The following is a 17736-nucleotide window of genomic DNA, read 5'->3' as shown; positions in this document are numbered from 1 at the left end:
AGCTTTTGCACAGCAAAGGAAACAGTTAACAAAACCAAAATGACAACTGACAGAATGGGAGAAGATATTTGCAAAGGACATATCAGATAAAGGGCTAGTATCCAAAATCTATAAAGAGCTTAGCAAAGTCAACACCCAAAGAACAAATAATCCAATCAAGAAATGGGCAGAGAGGGGCACCTGGGTGGCTCAGTGGGTTAAAGCCTCTGCCTTCAGCTCAGGTCATGATCCCAGGGTGCTGGGATTGAGCCCCGCATCAGGCTCTCTGCTCACCAGGGAGCCTGCTTCCTCCTCTCTCTCTGCCTGCCTCTCTGCCTACTTGTGATCTCTATCAAATAAGTAAATAAAATATTTTAAAAAAAAAAGAAAGAAAGAAATGGGCAGAAGACATGAACAGACATTTCTGCAAAGAAGACATCCAGATGGCCAACAGACACATGAAAAAGTGCTCCATATCACTCGGCATCAGGGAAATACAAATCAAAACCGCAATGAGATACTACCTCACACCAGTCAAAATGGCTAAAATTAACAAGTCAGGAAATGACAGATGCTGGCAAGGATGCGGAGAAAGGGGAACCCTCCTACACTGTTGGTGGGAATGCAAGCTGGCGTAACCACTCTGGAAAACAGCATGGAGGTTCCTCAAAAAGTTGAAAATAGAGCTACCCTATGACCCAGCAATTGCACTACTGGGTATTTATCTTAAAGATACAAACATAGTGATCCAAAGGGGCACATGCACCCGAATGTTTATAGCAGCAAAGTCCACAACAGCCAAACTAAGGAAAGAATCCAGATGTCCATCAACAGATTAATGGATAAAGAAGATGTGGTATATATATACAATGGAATACTATGCAGCCATCAAAAGAAATGAAATCTTGCCATTTGCAACAACGTGGATGGAACTAGAGGGCATTATGCTTAGCGAAATTAGTCAAGCGGAGAAAGACAACTATCATATGATCTCCCTGATATGAGAAAGTGGAGATGCAACGTGGGGGAGTTTGGGGGTAGGAAAAGAATAAATGAAACAAGATGGGATCGGGAGGGAGACAAACCATCAGAGACTCTTAATCTCACAAAACAAACTGAGGGTTGTTGGCGTGGGGGTAGGGATAGGGTGGTGGGGTTATGGACATTGGGGAGGGTATGTGCTATGGTGAGTGCTGTGAAGTGTGTAAACCTGGCGACTCACAGACCTGTACTCCTGGGGCTAAAAACACATTATATGCTTATAAAAAATAAAAACATTTTTAAAAAATTAAATCTTAAAAAAAAAAAGAAAATTCAGATTGAAATAGATTGTCCAAGATGAAAATATAATCAGCAGAAGAAGGGGGAAGCAGAGGAAAGGAGGGTTAAAGAATGGAACAAAAATCAACTTGAGGACAGATATTTATACAGCCTCATACACAGCATTATTCATGGGAGTCAAGAGGTAGAAGCAACTGAAGGGTGAATGGCTAAGCAGAATGTGGTACATATATACAGCAGAATATTATTCAGCCTAAAAAGAAAGGAAATTCTGTCACATGCGATGACAGGTAGGAACCTTGTGAAAATTATGCTGAGTAGAATAAGCCAAAATATATATATATATTACATGATTCTACTAACATGAGACAAAATGTTTCATGTTGAGTGGAAAGGAGGTAAAGGGTGCAGAGTGGCAGCTATGATAGCCGGACTTAGCTAATGTCCAAGCTGTAACGAAAGTCAGGATCTCTGGTCACAAGAGGTAGGGAAAGCCAGAACTGAAACCAAAGCATAAAGCTACCACCCTCAAAGAATGAACATTCAATAAATTTCTGGCACGTACATGATGTAGGAACTCTCAAGCAAATAAATTAACAGAAAAGTTGGTCCCAAGTGGTGATATCTGGCACCAAAAGTTCCGAAAAAAAAAAAAGTTTTCCAAAGCCCCTCTATAGGACTACCAGAATAGTCCACAAAACTTCTACTGAGGGAAACATCAAATGTGAAGGTATATAAAATCATTTTTTGCTTAAATTTACTAAAGACATAAATAATAATCAAGACCTTAAGAAAAGAACAAAGTACTATGACAGAAGGAGAAAAGGAAGATTTAGAAAAGACCAAAATAAAACCTTTAGAAATAAAAAACATAGTCCTTGAGAATCTCAAAGGACAGGTTTAATAACTGATAAGAAACAGCTGAAAACAGAGCCTGTGAAATGGAAGAAACATAAGGAAGTTATTCAGACTGGCACACAAAGACAGAGTTATACAATCTGAACAAGAGGAAAAGGGAAAGGCAGGATAGAAGGAAGTCCAAGATGGATATGGGAAGACATGATCAGTCTTCTGACTCAAATAGCTTTCTCTAGAACAGTATTCATGCCATAAATCCACATTCGTTGGAAGTGCAGACCATCAAATCAAAAGGATAACCTCTAAAGCAACCCTGGAAAAGGCAGATTTCTTACAAGCAGACTCAGGGTAAAATTTCTACAAAACCAGAGGCGAGAAGACATCCTCAAAATACTGAGGAAAAACAACCATCAACTTAGAATTCTACACCCCCACCAACAATCTTTCAAAAGATAGAGTGAAACAGAATTTTTTCAGACAAATAGGCATTCATAAACCTTCACTGAAAGAATTACTAAAGGCACCTTTGACTAGAGAAGAAATCTAAACCCTAAGGAAGTAACAGAATATAAGCAGCAATGATAACCAAAGAAACTGACAAGTATGTGACACAATCAAGTAAAGGTGTTGACTATAAAAATTATAAGGACAATGAAAGTCTCTAAGGCTGTTGGAATTTTTTTTAAAAAGGCAAGCATGGTGATATTAATATCAACTAGAGTGGAATCCAATACCAATAGCTCAGAACAGATCAAAGGTGTATACTCTATTATGACAAAAGATATCATCAATAAATAAGGTGTAGTCATAAACACACACACAAAATAACATCAAGGTAAAAAACATAAAGCAAAGTCATAGAAATACAAGAATGTAAACCATAAAACAGAGGGGATGACTTTAATATACCTGTGAAACAATGCAACATATCAAATAGACAATGACGAAAAGATTAAACTTGGAAAAAATTAACAACGCACTGATTTTCAAAACTGCTAAATTAAAAAAAAAAAAAAAAGAAACTTTGTAAGCCACAATGACTATCATTAAGTAAAACAAGAAAACAGTAACAATGACATCCAACCTCCACCTCTCAAAAAAGACTATGTGCAGGTCATCTAGGTGGATCCATTGGACAAGCATCTGCATTTGGTTCAGGTCATGATCCTGGAATCCCAGAATCGAGTCTTGTATTGGGCTCCCCATTCAGCGGGGAGCCCAATACCTGACCTTCTGCCTCTGACCTTCCCCTCTCTCGTGTTCTCTATCTCTCTCTCTCACTTTCTCAAATAAATAAATTTTTTTTTAAAAGCTATCTGCTAATTAAGAAAGGTTATTTTCAGAACACCAGAATCAAAGAAAAAAATCAAAATTAAAATTATAAATAACCAAAAATTAATGTAAGTGGGAGAACTCTGCATTGAAATCCATGTGCTACAAATACCCCTATACTCAATAAAAATTTAACTGCACTTGTTTTTATTATTAAAAAATGAATATGTCAAATATGAATAACTGACGTATCAGTAATGTATCACAAATCTACCAAACTAGGAAAATAAAACAAAACAAGGGAGCCATGTATAAAGATAAAAAGTGGAAATTAATGAGCTAGAAATGATTATAATAGACATCCAGTGACAATTTTTAAGTAGAAAAAAAGAAATAAAACCAAAAGTCAAAATTTGATGAAGACAGCTTAAATAGACCAAGATGTAAGACAATTAGTACTTATTGAGAATCTATCACTTAAAATGGTCAATTATAGACTTTACAGATGAGCTAACTTTTAAAGAACAGATCGTTCCCATGTTAATCCATAGAAAAATATGGAAAGCTCACCAATTTACATTACAAAGCCAGCACAACTTAACAAAACTAAATATAGTGTATGCTAATGTGTGAACAAAGTCCAGACCAACTTTATGTATGATTATAGAAGCAAACATCTTAATACATTAGCACATGGATTCCAACACTATATTAAAAAAAAAAGTGATAAAGTTTATTCCAGAAATCCAAGGATATTTCAGTGTTAGGAAATCTATCAGCATACTTCAGTGTGTCAATTACTTAAGGAGAAAAACTAAGGGATGATATAAACATACGACTGAAAACATTGGAAAAATTCAGCAGTCATCCTTTAAAAGAAATCTAAACATAAGTTAACCACCTAAGTATGACTTTTGAATTCCTAACTTGAACACTAGACTGGACAGTAGGCAGGGAGAAATATTTATAAGGAACATTTGGGTGACAACTGACAAAATTTGAATGTGGACCATAGATAACAGTGTTGTGTCCATGTTAATATCCCGACTTTTATTATTGTTCCATGTTTATGACATGCCCTTACAAGGAAATACACACTGAAGAATTTAGGGGCAAAGGGATCTGAGGTTTGCAATGTACTTGCAAGGGATTCAGAAATAATATGTAGATGGATGCATTACTCATGGATCAACTGGTCAATCAGAAGTTTGGGGGGGGGGGGTTGGAAATGATAAAACTAATAAGGCAAAATAAAAGTTAATAATTGGTGAATTACGGGGCACCTGGGTGGCTCAGTGGGTTAAAGCCTCTGCCTTTGCTCGGGTCATGATCCCAGGATCCTGGGATCAAGCCCCAGATCGGGCTCTCTGCTCAGCAGGGAACCTGCTTCTCCTCTCTCTCTGCCTATTTGTGATCTCTGTCAAATAAAAAAATAATAATAATAATAATCGGGGAATTATTAACATACCCCGGTTAAAGGTGTGGGATTCCTTGGACTTTTCTTGTAACTTCTCTATAGGCTTGATATTATAGCATAATTTAAGTAATCAAAATTAACTATCTACTAAGAAATATAAGAGCATACATCGATTCAAAATATCAAAATTAAAGCCATTCCCCTTAAAATCAAAAACAAGACATGAATGTTTCCTTTCACACTCTCCTTTGACATTATTAAGGTTTCAATCAATGCAATAAGTAAAAGAAATAAACAGTAGAAAACAAATATTGAAATGTGAAGAATACTGAATATGAAGAAACAAAACTGTTTATAGATGATATGCATATAGATATGGAAAGCCCAAAGTTACTTAAAAATACAGTTAGTACAGGGCGCCTGGGTGGCTCAGTGGGTTAAACCTTAGGCTCAGGTCGTGATCTCAGGGTCCTGGGATTGAGCCCTGCACTCTGCTCAGCAGGAAGCCTGCTTCCCCTCTCTCTCTGCCTGCCTCTCTGCCTGCTTGTGATCTCTGTCAAATAAATAAGATCTTTTTTAAAAATATAATAAAAAATAAAGTAAGTATGAAAATTTCTAAAAAGAGAAAGAAACAGTTTCCTTGTAGAGGAGCAGCAAGACTGTTAAAATGTTAATCAGGAGAAGCAAAACATGAAGATGGCATTATATTGTATCATGAACAATATATGAAGTTCGCCATGTCTGTCCACCCGCTTTCCCTTTATTTGAAGTCGCCTGGTATACCTTTTCTTTTATTTTTAGCCTTTTAGCTTTTTTTTAATTTTTTTTTTTTTTTAAAGATTTTATTTATTTATTTGACAGAGAGAGATCACAAGTAGACAGAGAGGCAGGCAGAGAGAGAGAGAGAGAGGAGGAAGCAGGCTCCCTGCTGAGCAAAGAGCCCGATGTGGGGCTCGATCCCAGGACCCTGAGATCACGACCTGAGCCGAAGGCAGCGGCTTAACCCACTGAGCCACCCAGGCGCCCCAGCTTTTTTTTAATTTTTAAGTCTATCTCTGGATCTTGCTTTGTTAGTCAACCTGAAAAAGTTTTTTAAACTAGGTTAATTGAGCTCATTTACATATATTAATACAGTCTATATATGCAGCATCAGCTTTGGCAGATATTTTAACCTTCCATTTAAAACACCTACACGCATACACGAAGTCTTTTGGTATGTGGGCTGCAGACTCTGCTTGCTTGCTCTCTCTCCCTATGTTTCTTCAGGTATGCAAGAAGGATCTGAGAGAGCCCCGATCTCTACTTACTACTTTTCTACAGTACCTTGTATAACCCCCTTGGTAACCTCTGCTTTGGGATATTATCACCTCCCTACTCTGAGCAATAATGCAAGTAGCAAGCGAACGCTCCTTCCTCCCTCCCTCGCTCTTTTAGAACCACCCAATCTGAGGTCTAGTATTCTGATATTAATCCTTAGAGTCTTAATTAAACTTAAATAAACTTAAACCTTCTCCTCCCTGCTTTGTCAGCTTCAAGAGATAGTTCTTACGTCTGGCTAATTCAACTGATGTGATGAGGAGCTTATTCTGTTCTCCCCTTCCTCTCCCTCATCTCCTGTCATTTATTTTTTTAGCTGTATAATTCGATATAATCAGAGCACATAATGCTTATATATTAATTTGCCCCCCTACTGTCATGTTTTAGCTTTATAGTTAAAACAGTCAATGCTCACCCCCAGAATTTATGAATCGTCACCAATCATTTTACAGTTTTCTGAAGCTTATTCTCTAGTAAACTCCTCATAGGTACAATATTCCCAGAGTTCTTGCAAATTCAAAACCGTGTGTCTGTGGGCTTTGTATTTAAAGGACAATTATCTGAATATAGGATGTCTGACTCACATTGTGAGCATATTAAAAACGTTGAGGTCCAGTTCCAGGTAGAGTAAGCAAGCCTACATTACCCAGTGTCTCCCACCAACTGCAGCTAGAAGTCCTAATGGAATGCATAGAATAAACAGCTTAAAAACTGAAAAGTAAAATAGCGGCCAGACTGAGGAAGAACAATATAATTCAAAGTACCACCAAATTGGCAGTAGTTTATCATTTTTCCCTCCACAGTGTCCCCCAGCCAAAACTCAACACAGCTTGAAACCCAAAATTGAGCATTCATGCAGACAGAAAGAGCCCAGAAGCCCTCTAGTTCTGGCTCAAGGATTTGGAAATGGGCTTCCCAATGCCAAAAGACAGTAAGGCAATCCCCATTGTTCTCTCGTTTGGATTTCGTTCTCTTCTTTCTCCCACACCCCAGCCCTCCAAGCAATACCATAGCAGCAATAGGAGCAGGCAAGGCATAGGAGAATGTTCCTTTCTGATTGCAAGAGCTTGGTCCCAAGATGGCAGTGCTAAGCCTTGTTGCTGATCCCCTATCTGTCCTCCTCCTGCATGGCCCCTACTCAAATGCAGACACAGGAAGGATGCAGCAAAGCAAGGTAAAGCTCTAGCCCTCTCGGAAAACAGAGGGCTAGAAAACATCCATGTCACAAAGAGGGAGGAGCCAGGGAAAGAGATCCCTAACATGTATTTATGAAGTCATAGCTCATCCCCAAGTCGTGCAGGTGTATGTACTACCTACCCTAAATAGTAAACACAAATTCTGGGAACAGACCTACAGGGTAGATCACCATCCGAGAGCTAGATTGGCCACTGGGTGGCCCACGTGCAGGACAGATGTGAACAGGACAGCAGAGACTTTGAAAACTGAACTGATCTCAGAACCACTACCCACAGTAAGCCAGTCACAAGTTGTGAAAACAAAAACATCAACGTTCTCCTTGTGATTCAAACAATACCCAGAGACTCACAACATAGCAGTCAATATGTCTAGGACACAATCCCAAACTACTCAGCATGCCAAAATTCAGGAAAATGTCAACTTCCATGGGAAAACGATGACAGATTTTGGAATTCTCAAACAAAAAGACTTTAAAGCAATGATAATAAAAATGTTCCAGGAAGTAAGGGTCACTACTTTGGAATATGAGTGAAAAACTAGAACCAAAAACTAAGAGGAAAAAATAGGAGGTTTGAAGAAGAACCAAATGGGATTTTTTTTTTTTTAAGTGAGAAGATAATAAATAGAACACACTGGATGAGTGTAATGGCAGAATGGAGATAATAGGAGAAAATATCCATCACCTTCTCTGGCAACAACAATCTAAAACACCATGAATTTCCATCAGAAAACATGGAGGATGGTTGGAATTGGAATACTTTTCAAGGCTGAAACGGAAGAATTATCAACCCAGAATTCTGTATCTAGTGAAAATGCTCTTCAGAAACAGATGTGAAATAAAGACATCCCAATGTAAAGAACAACTAGACACAGACTATTTAAAGTTCATATGGAAAAACTGCCAAGGCATTTTTGAAAAAGCAAAGTTTGGAGGGGCGTGCTTTACTAGAGAGCAAAACCCACCATGAAGTACTAGCACCAAAATAATGTGGTATTGGCTCTATGATAGACCATTAAAGGAGTAAAACTGAAGAGAGCCCCAAAACTGAACCACACAGGAAATCTGTCTGAAAGCAAATCAAGTTAGGCCCTTTTTCCCTATGAAATACAAAACCGATTCTGGATAAAATAAAATTTGAATGGAAAAAATAAAATGAGAACATTAGAAGGAAGTTAAAAAAAAATATTTGTGTGACCTCGATAATGATGACCCTCTTAAACTCAGAAAAAAAGGACCCAGAAACTGTAAAAGAGAAAAAGAACAGACTTGACTACATAAAAAGCCCTTAAATCTTTTATATGGCCAAGACGCCAAAATTTAAGCCAAATGAGAAGCGAGGAAGTTGCAAGAAAATACTTGCAACGTATAATAAAGTAACCATGGAAATGCAGATCAAAGGAAAACAAGGAAATATCTTTTTTTCTCCTATCCAGTGGATAAAAATGTTAAGAACTGCTAACATCCTCTGCTAGTAAGAAGGTCGCAAAAGAACACACTTATGAAATGCTTCTGTGGGTAGGAATGACTACAATCTTCTGAGGAAATCAATCTAGCAATACCCAACAAAATTCTAAATTTGAATACCCTTTGACCAGCAATTTCACCTTGAGGAATTTATGCTCGGAAAAAAAAAAAAAGAAAAAAACCCACAAGTACTAGCATCTCAGGTTAGATAAGCAGCAATGTTTGTAGAGACAAAGAATGGATACAATCAGAATATTCCCAACAGGAGAATAACTGAATAAATTGTAATAATTCATACTGTGGACTTTAACGCAGTCATTACAAATAATGGGGATAATAATAATAATGGGAATATTTATTACATACGAAACTTAAAAAGTCATGCAGTATGGTCTGTGGTGTAATCTTTTTGTAAATTTTTTAAAAGCAAAGAAACATATGCCACACATATACATTAATTATAATGCTTTTGTGATTCTATAGGAAGCATGGAAGGATCCCATTACCCAACATGATACAGTGGGTCCAGAATTAGGATAGATGGAAGCATTGTTATCATGTTTTCTTTGTTACACTTCTATGTTTCAGTTATTGCAACAAGAGTATATTACTTTTGAAGTATGAAAAAATCCAAGTGTTGGTTTCACAGAAAAAAAATACACATATGCACACATACAATACGCAATCACACAGTCGGCTCCCAATGACTATGTCTTCATCAATATAGGTCACTGGTCATGTACGTAATTCACAACGTGAATTTGCCTCTGATGTCCTGGGCCTTATAAAATTTTCAAAGAATCATAAGAAAGCTGCTCTGCTAAAGGACAACTATTCAAGACCTAGCTCCATGAGGCTACTAAACTGTTCATACAGATGGTCATCTCTCAAAATGCTCCAGGCATTCATCCACGAGGGAGACCAACCCACCTCCCAGCTCCTAGCTGGGTGGCAAGGACCCAGGCAGCAACACCATTTGAAGGTGGTCTGTCAATGCTAAAATAGCAACTGCTCCCTCTGGCCAGACCTGCTGCCCCCTCCACCCCCTCCCACCACTTCCACTCCCTGCCTTTCTCCAACTTGGCCAAGGTGCTTCCTAAACCTTACACATCCTTCCCAAAGGCAACACCTCTCCACGTTTTTCTTGAATGTTCACCTCTGCATGCACGTTTTGTGTTTTTCCTAAAAGACAGGGGTATGACGTCCTTGAGGAGATTTACATTTGATTCTTGACTATGGTGCTTTATTCTATCTTTTTGCCTCTGCCTAAGGGGGACAGTTTAAGTCTAAGGGCTAGAAGTATAGCCTCCAGGGTCAGAGCAACCAAGTACAAACCTGACCGTGGACGTTTACCTGGGCAACCTTGAGCAGCTGTGATGGTTAATTTCATGTGTCCACTTGACTGGGCTAGAGGATGCGCAGAGAGCTGGTAAAACATAACTTCTGGGTGTGTCTGGGAGGGTACTTCTGGAGGAGATTAGCATGTGCATCAGTAAACTGAATAAAGAAGACTGGCCTCACCAAGGAGAACAGGCATCATCCCGTCCTTTGAGGGCCTGGATTGAACAAAAAGGCAGAGGAAGGGTGAATTTGCACCCTCCAACTAAGCTGGGACGTTTGTCTTCTCCTGCCTTGAGATACCACTGATAGGGCCAATTTAACATTAAAACCTGTTAAACCCCTAAGGCCTGCCTGGGCCTACTTAGTCACTACTTAGCCATAGTGACTCCATGTTGCCTAGGTAGCCATTTTGTTGTTTAATAAATGCCTCAGCAGTTACTGATACCGGTTCCGGGTAACCATTGCTAAAACACATACCGTTACTAAAACACACAGGTAGGAGACATCCAATCAGCCAAAGCCACATATGTAGAGGTCTGCGGTTGTGCCCTATAAAACTAGCCTGCAAGACCAAGGGGTGGTCGCTCTCTTCGGAGGCAGCCCTGGCCAGTCAGTCTGATTTCTAATGGTTGGCATAGAATAAAGCTTTACCTAACTTTCACTTTGTCTCAGTCTCATTCCCCTGGCCGGTCAGTCTAACTCCTAATGCTTGGCATAGAATAAGGCTTTGCATAACTTTCACTTTGTCTCAGTCTCGTTCCTTTGATAACGGACCCAACACCACCACTCCTGGTTCTCAGACTTTTAGACTCCCACCAGGAATTACACAATTGGCCCTTTGGATTCAGACTGAATTATACCACCAGTTTCCCTGGTTCTCCAGCTTGGGGATGGCAAAATCATGGGATCTCTTGGCTTCCATGTTAGCCTCAAGTAAATGAATGAACGGATGACTGAGCAAACTATTGGTTCTTTCTCTGGAGAACCCTGTCTAATACAGCAAGTTACTTACTCCCCCTCCATCTCAATGCTCCCAGCAGCCAAGACTTCTTACAGCTTAGGCTCAGGCCTGAGACTGCCTCTGGTCCTCAGGATTCTACTGGCCAAGGCAAGTAGGAAACCCAGTCCAAATTCAAGTGGAGGGATCCGCACAAGAGTGTGGGCACCAAGGGCCACAGATTAAATGTGCTATCCCACCGCATAAAACACTCAGTTAAACATCTGTCACATAGTACATGCTCAAAAAATGTGAGCTCTTTTTCATTTGCATTATTTTCTCTTCAATAGAGATGAGTTATTTTTACAGTGATTCTTCGCTATGTACAAACCCCAGAGAAGGCCTAGAAATCTAGGGATTGTTAGAGCCCTCACATTTCATTACAGAAGATGCAGCAAAGTTAGAATGTGGCCGTAACCCCATAGGGCAGATTTCAGAATAAAGCCAGAAACCCGAGTCACCATTCTGAAATGAAAAATATCCTTGCAGGCCAGTTTCCAGGTCTCAGGGGACAGGTATATGAAAGGGCCAATGTTACCACCCACAGCCAAGCTAACATGCAAACGTGTCCTAACATAACAGGAACCAACCACCATTTCTGTAGAGGGCAAAGTCAGGATGTGAAAAATGGTGTATATTCCATATTAAAAGAATTTTAAAGGTGTTGTGGCAGATTAAGTTTGAAGAAAGAAAACATGGCAATGAGAAAATGGATATAAGAGGACAGAGTAGAAAATAGAGAAGTTACCCTAAAATCTCAAAAACATAAGCAGAATTTGTTGTGTGCAGTGTTGTCCCCAGAACCTAGAGGAACGCCTGCACATACCAGATATTGGCAGAACTACTCTGAATCGGGGGACGTTAAAACTCATAGGTTATACTTGTTGAAAGGAATAACGCTGAAAATGAAAAGTGAATTACTGTTTTGCAATTTACCCCTTCAAACTAAAATGGAGTCAATTTTTCACACAGTTTTTCTACTGTGTGGAGGTAATGTCTTCCCTTTTAGGTTTATTGTTAAAAGGCAGCTGTTTTTCAATGCCTTTGGGGAGTACCAAAAATCATAGCTAAGGCTAAATGGTAGAAAGGGAGGTTCAGGGAGGAGCCAGGAAGTGAAGCTAATCTACCAGTCTGCCACCTGTAGGCTGGTTCCAGCAGACATCAACATCAGTGCCCACAAAACAGATGACATGAAAATAATGCATATTAAATAATGCTAAAAACTGAGCAACAGATGTGTGAAAACTATATATAGTGGTCCATTTGAATCATGGCTCCCCCGTTCCTGCCTCGAATGTCCTCTCTCTGATTTAAACACCCGGAGCTGTGGCCACACATACTGTCGTTCCTAATCAGCTCTCCCAGACTCACCCATGGTCTGAAATAAGCTTTAGAAATTAATACCCCCATTAGGATGAAGGACTGCACCTGTATGGGTCAGGATGTCACAGAATCAGTTTCAGATCTCATTTCAAAAGCCATGCAATGGGCTTGGACAACAGAGGCCATTACAAAAGAACAACAACGTGAAAAACCAAAGCTGGACAGAATTACTAAATTTCAACATTCGAGAACAAACACCAAACATTCATTACAAGGGCTTAGTTTGGATTTCTGGAGAAGGAATTAAAACATACTGAGTTAACAGTTTAAGCCTGTAAGATGTACTTCAGCACCATAAACCAAATGTAGTTACAGATGTCAAGACTTCTCAGAACAAGTGCGTCTCTTTATAAATGTCTGCTCTCCATGTATTTTTCCGTTTCCATATGTCCACTCTTTATCAATATAAGGAAAGCACAACTTTCATCAAAAGGCTACAACCCCCCACCATTAATTCTTGGGGACAATCGCTTCCTTGTAAGAGAGATCTCCCGGTGGCTTTCTCCTACGGAGGCTTGTTAGTCCCTGGCTTCTCTAATTTGGGGGTCAACAGCCTGAAAATCGGTCACCATTGAGGTGTGGAGCTCAGAAAACACGCCCCCGGACGCGGGTTTCGGGTCTCCTGCCCAGTCCCGCCACCCACAAACCGTTCCGGACGCACGCGGGAAATGCCAAGTCCACGACGCCAAGTCTGGAAGTGGCCGCAGGGGGGCCGGCCAGTCTCCGCGCCCGGGCTGACCCACAGCAGGATCGGACGCGCCCGGTGGCCCCAGCCCCTAGTTCCCGCCGCCGCGCAGGCGACACGCGCGCGGAGTCGCAGCCCCGCACCCGGATCCGGCCCCTCGTCCCCGCCTCGGTCAGGGCCTCCTGGCTGCTGAGTCTGCACCTAGCCGGGCCAGAGCGAGTCGCGGGTCCCCAGCGCGCAGAGTCCCTGAGGGCCCAGTGCAGACCCCGTGGCCGGACGCGCACCCGCAGCCCACCCCTCAGCCGGTGGGCCCCCCGGCCGCTGCAGGCTCGGCGGAGGGCGGGCGCCTGGCTTCCGTTTCCTCCAAGAAAAGTAACTCGGGGATTAGCGCTATAGGAAAGGGAAAGCGATGCTCTGAGAGCGGTGAGTAAGGTCCCCGGAGTTATCAGCCCGGAGTTTTCTGAACTGCACCCCGCGCTGCCGCAGCTCGGCCCCGGCGTTCGCGCCCCGAACTTGGAGCCCGCGGTGCCGTCCCGGGCGGGCTGCATTCCTGGGGCCCCGCGCACCTCCCCGCCCGGCCGCAGACACTCACCGAGAAGCCGGCCCAGAAGGGGCAGGAGTGGCGGACGCGGGCCGAGGTGGTGAGCGCCAGCGCGGCGAAGCTGACGGCCACGATGAGGCATCCGAGCGCCATCTGCGTGGCCCCGAGCGCCAGCACGATACGGGAGCGGCCCGGGCACTCGCGCAGGCGGGACAGGCTGCGGGGCAGCGCGGCGGGGCGCGGCGCGCGGGGACCGCCGGCCCGAGGCATCGCGCCGGGCGCCCGCACGCCTCGCCCCGCTCCCGCCCGGCCCCGGCGCGCGTCGCCGCCGCCGCCGCCTCTCCTCACAGAGGGTCCGAGGCAAGTTGCGCCGAGCGAGGGGACGGCCTTCCCGCGGGTCGCGGGCGCTGCGGCGGCCGCGCGCCGGGAGCGGGCCGGGCCGGGCGGGAAGCCGGACGCCGGCTGCCCCTGCCCGTGCCCGCGCCCATGCCGCCGCCGCCGCTCCGCAAGGCCGCCCGCCCGCCGCCGGCCGCGCAGCGCTGCGCCCTCTCCCGCCCGCCCCGCGCGTTCCCCGCCCGAGCGCGGGCGCGAGCTACCGCGTGCCGGGGGCGAGCCGCCGCCGTCACCGGGCGCGAGCCCCGCCGCCGCGCGCGGGGCTGGGGCCGGGGCCGGAGCGCGAGCCGGGAGCGGGCGGGTGCAGGTGCAGTCCCCGCGGCCCGGCCTCGGTGCTCTCGCCTGTCACGCGGGACGGCACTAGGGACCGCAGACGCTTCAAGGTCGAGGGCAGCAGCCTCCGAGGCCGAACCCTCGGTGGGCGGGAGCTGGGGCCCGAGGGCGGGCCGAGTCAAGGGGACCTAGCCGCCGGCCGAGCCTGGGGCCAGCCCGGGATGAGCGCTTTCCGCGGCGGAGGTGGGGCGAGGGGGTCACTGCGCGTCCAGGCGGGGAGAGAGAGGAGAGGAGGTGAAATCCAAGTGCGCGGCCCCAGGTGTGGCGCGCCGCAGCCTCTAACGAATGCGGAATTCCAAGATCCAAGATGCCGCTTTCCTGCAGTTCCGCAATTTCCCAAGCAATCCGCTGAGAACTGGGCCCGGGAGGAGTCGGCGTTTAAACCTCCCCGGTTCACAAACGGATGTCTCTTACTCACCTTTAGTTTGCAGGGCTTTTGATACAAGTGAAAAGTTTAGGCTTAAATCGCACCGAACGAATTTAAATGAGCGGTGGCATTAAGGACCCATTAACTCATACCTACTCCCTTTAGCCAGCATAAGGTTTTAAATTGGTTAACGGCTTCTCTGAGGTACCAAGAAAACTTGGAAGTTTGGATTGTCACAGTTCTCTTTGTGGCCCTACTGTTGTGACTTCAAGACCACTGATATTGAAAAAGACTGTTATTAAGAGACCCACGAGTGTTGGGAAATCTAAAGGGATCGGACACAAAAAGGCAACGTTCGGTGTAAGAAAGGGCAATGGTAGGTCATTCCCCCAGGCCATCTGTCCACTGTCGCATGGTGGAACTGAGGGAGTCCCCCGCTGGATCCAAAACACTGGAGAGTAGCGCCCCAGAACGTCTCAGTTGCTGGTGCTTGAAATTTCACCGTTAGAGATATTGATTCCTTTGGGGCTTGACGAGCCTCTATTAAAATGCAAATTCCTCTTGAAGGGGCAATAGCTCAAGCCTTTATCAGCCAACACCTTAGCAGGGATGGGATTTATTTTCCAATTTAAAGGGATGGCCAAGGGATGAACTGGGGGTGGGGAATTCCACAGATAAAGTAGCTGACCTCAAAATGTTGGCCAGTGGCCAGTTTTTATCTGTAACATGGCTGAGCCTCAGGCTGGCATCATTTAGAGTACCAGAGTACAAATTCAAATTTCCTGGAGACATTCTCTATCTAGAAATTCTCAGGCAGCACTTTTTAAGGCCTTGGAACAATACCAGAGCCAGCTCCTGGACTGCCAGGAGGTTACGTTCTCAATGGAATCACCTCCCTCTCTCCCTCATTTATTTATTCCCCACAATAGTTTACAAAGAACTCTCTAAGCACCAGGCACTCTTAGGCCCTTAGAGTAAGTACAGAAGTGAACAAAACAGACAAAACCCGTGTCTTTTCGGTAGAAGGAGAGAAACAATACAATAAGCAGAACAAGTAAATTACAGAGTTTATTGACATTATGCAGTACTCAAAAAATATGTTAAGCACTCACTATGTGCTAGACACTGAACATGTAAGGATTAGCAAAAGCAAACAAGCTAGAGAATGTTCAGTCTACTGGTTAACTTAACAATACAGAGATAACTGCTCCAAGGCCAATTATGGCCAGGCACAGTGTGATGGAGAATTCTACGTGGTGCCAAAAACCAGCATCCTCTACAGAAAAAGAATTGAGGGATGCCCAAGAGAATGTAGAGTTCACATGTTACTGCTGTCATCTAGGCAAGAAATGACAGTATTTGGGATGAAGGTAGAGATGGTGGAGATACTCAGAACTGGATAGATTTGAGACGTTTGGCAGGTGTCCGCAGTGAATGAAATGTAGACAAAATACAGGGCAGCACCATGGGGCCATCCTGGGGAGAGTACCGAATGGTAGAAACCTCCCGTCAGCTCCCGTGTGTGTGTATTAGATGTGCTTCCAAAGTATATGTGAATCAATTCCTTCTAATTATAAATGGCATGGAAAGAGAGCTCTGGGCAGCACAGCAGAGGGTTTGGGTGTAGGTGGATTAGGAGAGGGATCGACGTTGTCTGTGAAATTTGATTTTGGGGCAGAGCCAGAAATTACAACCACTTAGCCATTTTAAATTTTGATTGTATTAAATGTAATATCTGACTTTCTCTTGGTAAACAACTGGAATTTGGAGATATAAATAAAGTGAGTCAATTTCACAGAAGTGAATCATAAAGAAAGCAAGGATGGAAGGAAGGAGGGAGGGAGCTGGCCTAGCCCTAGCTCTGATCCTAACAACTCATTGATCCTCTTTGCTCCTCAGCATTTTTCTTATAAAAGGCTGCATTGGGGGTGCCTGGGTGACCCAATCGTTTGAGTGTCTGACTCTTGGTTTCTGCTCAGGTGGAGATCTCAGGGTCTTGGGATCAAGCCCCACATCCAGCTCTTCACTCACTGGGGCGTCTGCTTGGGATTCTCTCTCTCCCTCTGCCCCTCCCCGCTAAAATAAATAAATAAATCATAAAAAAAAATAAAACGCCACCATAATACATGTCCTAGTATTATGAGAGATTCTTGGAGTCACCTGGGACCAACTTATCGTAACTTTTTCTTCTTCTTAGATCAGATGACACTAATAGATTGAGACCATTGTTTTTGTTTTGTTTTATTTTGTTTTGTTTTGTTTTTTAAAGATTTTATTTATTTATTTGACAGACAGAGATCACAAGTAGGTAGAGAAGCAGGCAGAGAGAGAGAGAGGAGGAAGCAGGCTCCCTGCTGAGCAGAGAGCCCGATGCGGGACTCGATCCCAGGACCCTGAGATCATGACTTGAGCTGAAGGCAGAGGCTTAACCCACTGAGCCACCCAGGCGCCCGAGACCATTGTTCTTAAGCATAGCATGACAAGGTGGCTGAGCTTTTACTGAAAGGTCGGCTGTATGCCTGCGTGCACCAACAGGAAGGTGAATAACACAAATGCCTCACTTAGAGTGCCCTTGTTCAAGTTTTTGCTCTTTTCAACATACCTCTCCAGCAATGGATAAAAAATAAATTTGTCCCTCCATACTATACGGCAGAAGAAAGTTCTACTTGGATTTCACAGTCTCCAACTCTGGAATAGTAAAAATCAGCAGAGAATCACCATTTCCAGGAACCTCAGGCTTGTAAATTTCCTGATGAACACAACTAAGAAGCCAGATGAAAAAAAAATTTTTAAAGTAGAGATAATGGGGAAACGAAGACCAAGGTTCAAGAGGAGAAGGGATCAGAGCCGGGTGTGCACCACATTGGAATCTTCTGCCCTGGGCACTTGCATTTCTGGATTTGGCAGACA

The 17736-nt window shown here is 43.6% G+C and overlaps 1 protein-coding gene across 3 annotated transcripts in view; it reads right to left on the bottom strand.

Moving 5' to 3' along the window:
* Nucleotides 1-14245, bottom strand: part of ENTREP2 (endosomal transmembrane epsin interactor 2) — a 499108-nt gene extending 484863 nt beyond the window's left edge. For all 3 annotated transcript variants that reach the window (XM_059180189.1, XM_059180190.1, XM_059180191.1), the window contains exon 1: nt 13785-14245. In XM_059180189.1, the coding sequence (XP_059036172.1) occupies nt 13785-14003 (219 nt within the window). In that variant the 5' untranslated portion in view covers nt 14004-14245. The remainder of the gene's footprint in view (nt 1-13784) is intronic.
* Nucleotides 14246-17736: the final 3491 nt, after the last annotated feature.

The sequence above is a fragment of the Mustela lutreola genome, chromosome 7 (genome assembly GCF_030435805.1).
Source record: "Mustela lutreola isolate mMusLut2 chromosome 7, mMusLut2.pri, whole genome shotgun sequence".
Taxonomy (NCBI): Eukaryota; Metazoa; Chordata; class Mammalia; order Carnivora; family Mustelidae; genus Mustela; species Mustela lutreola.
Note: the sequence above shows the minus strand (reverse complement) of the source record. Positions and strands in the feature narration are given on the sequence as shown.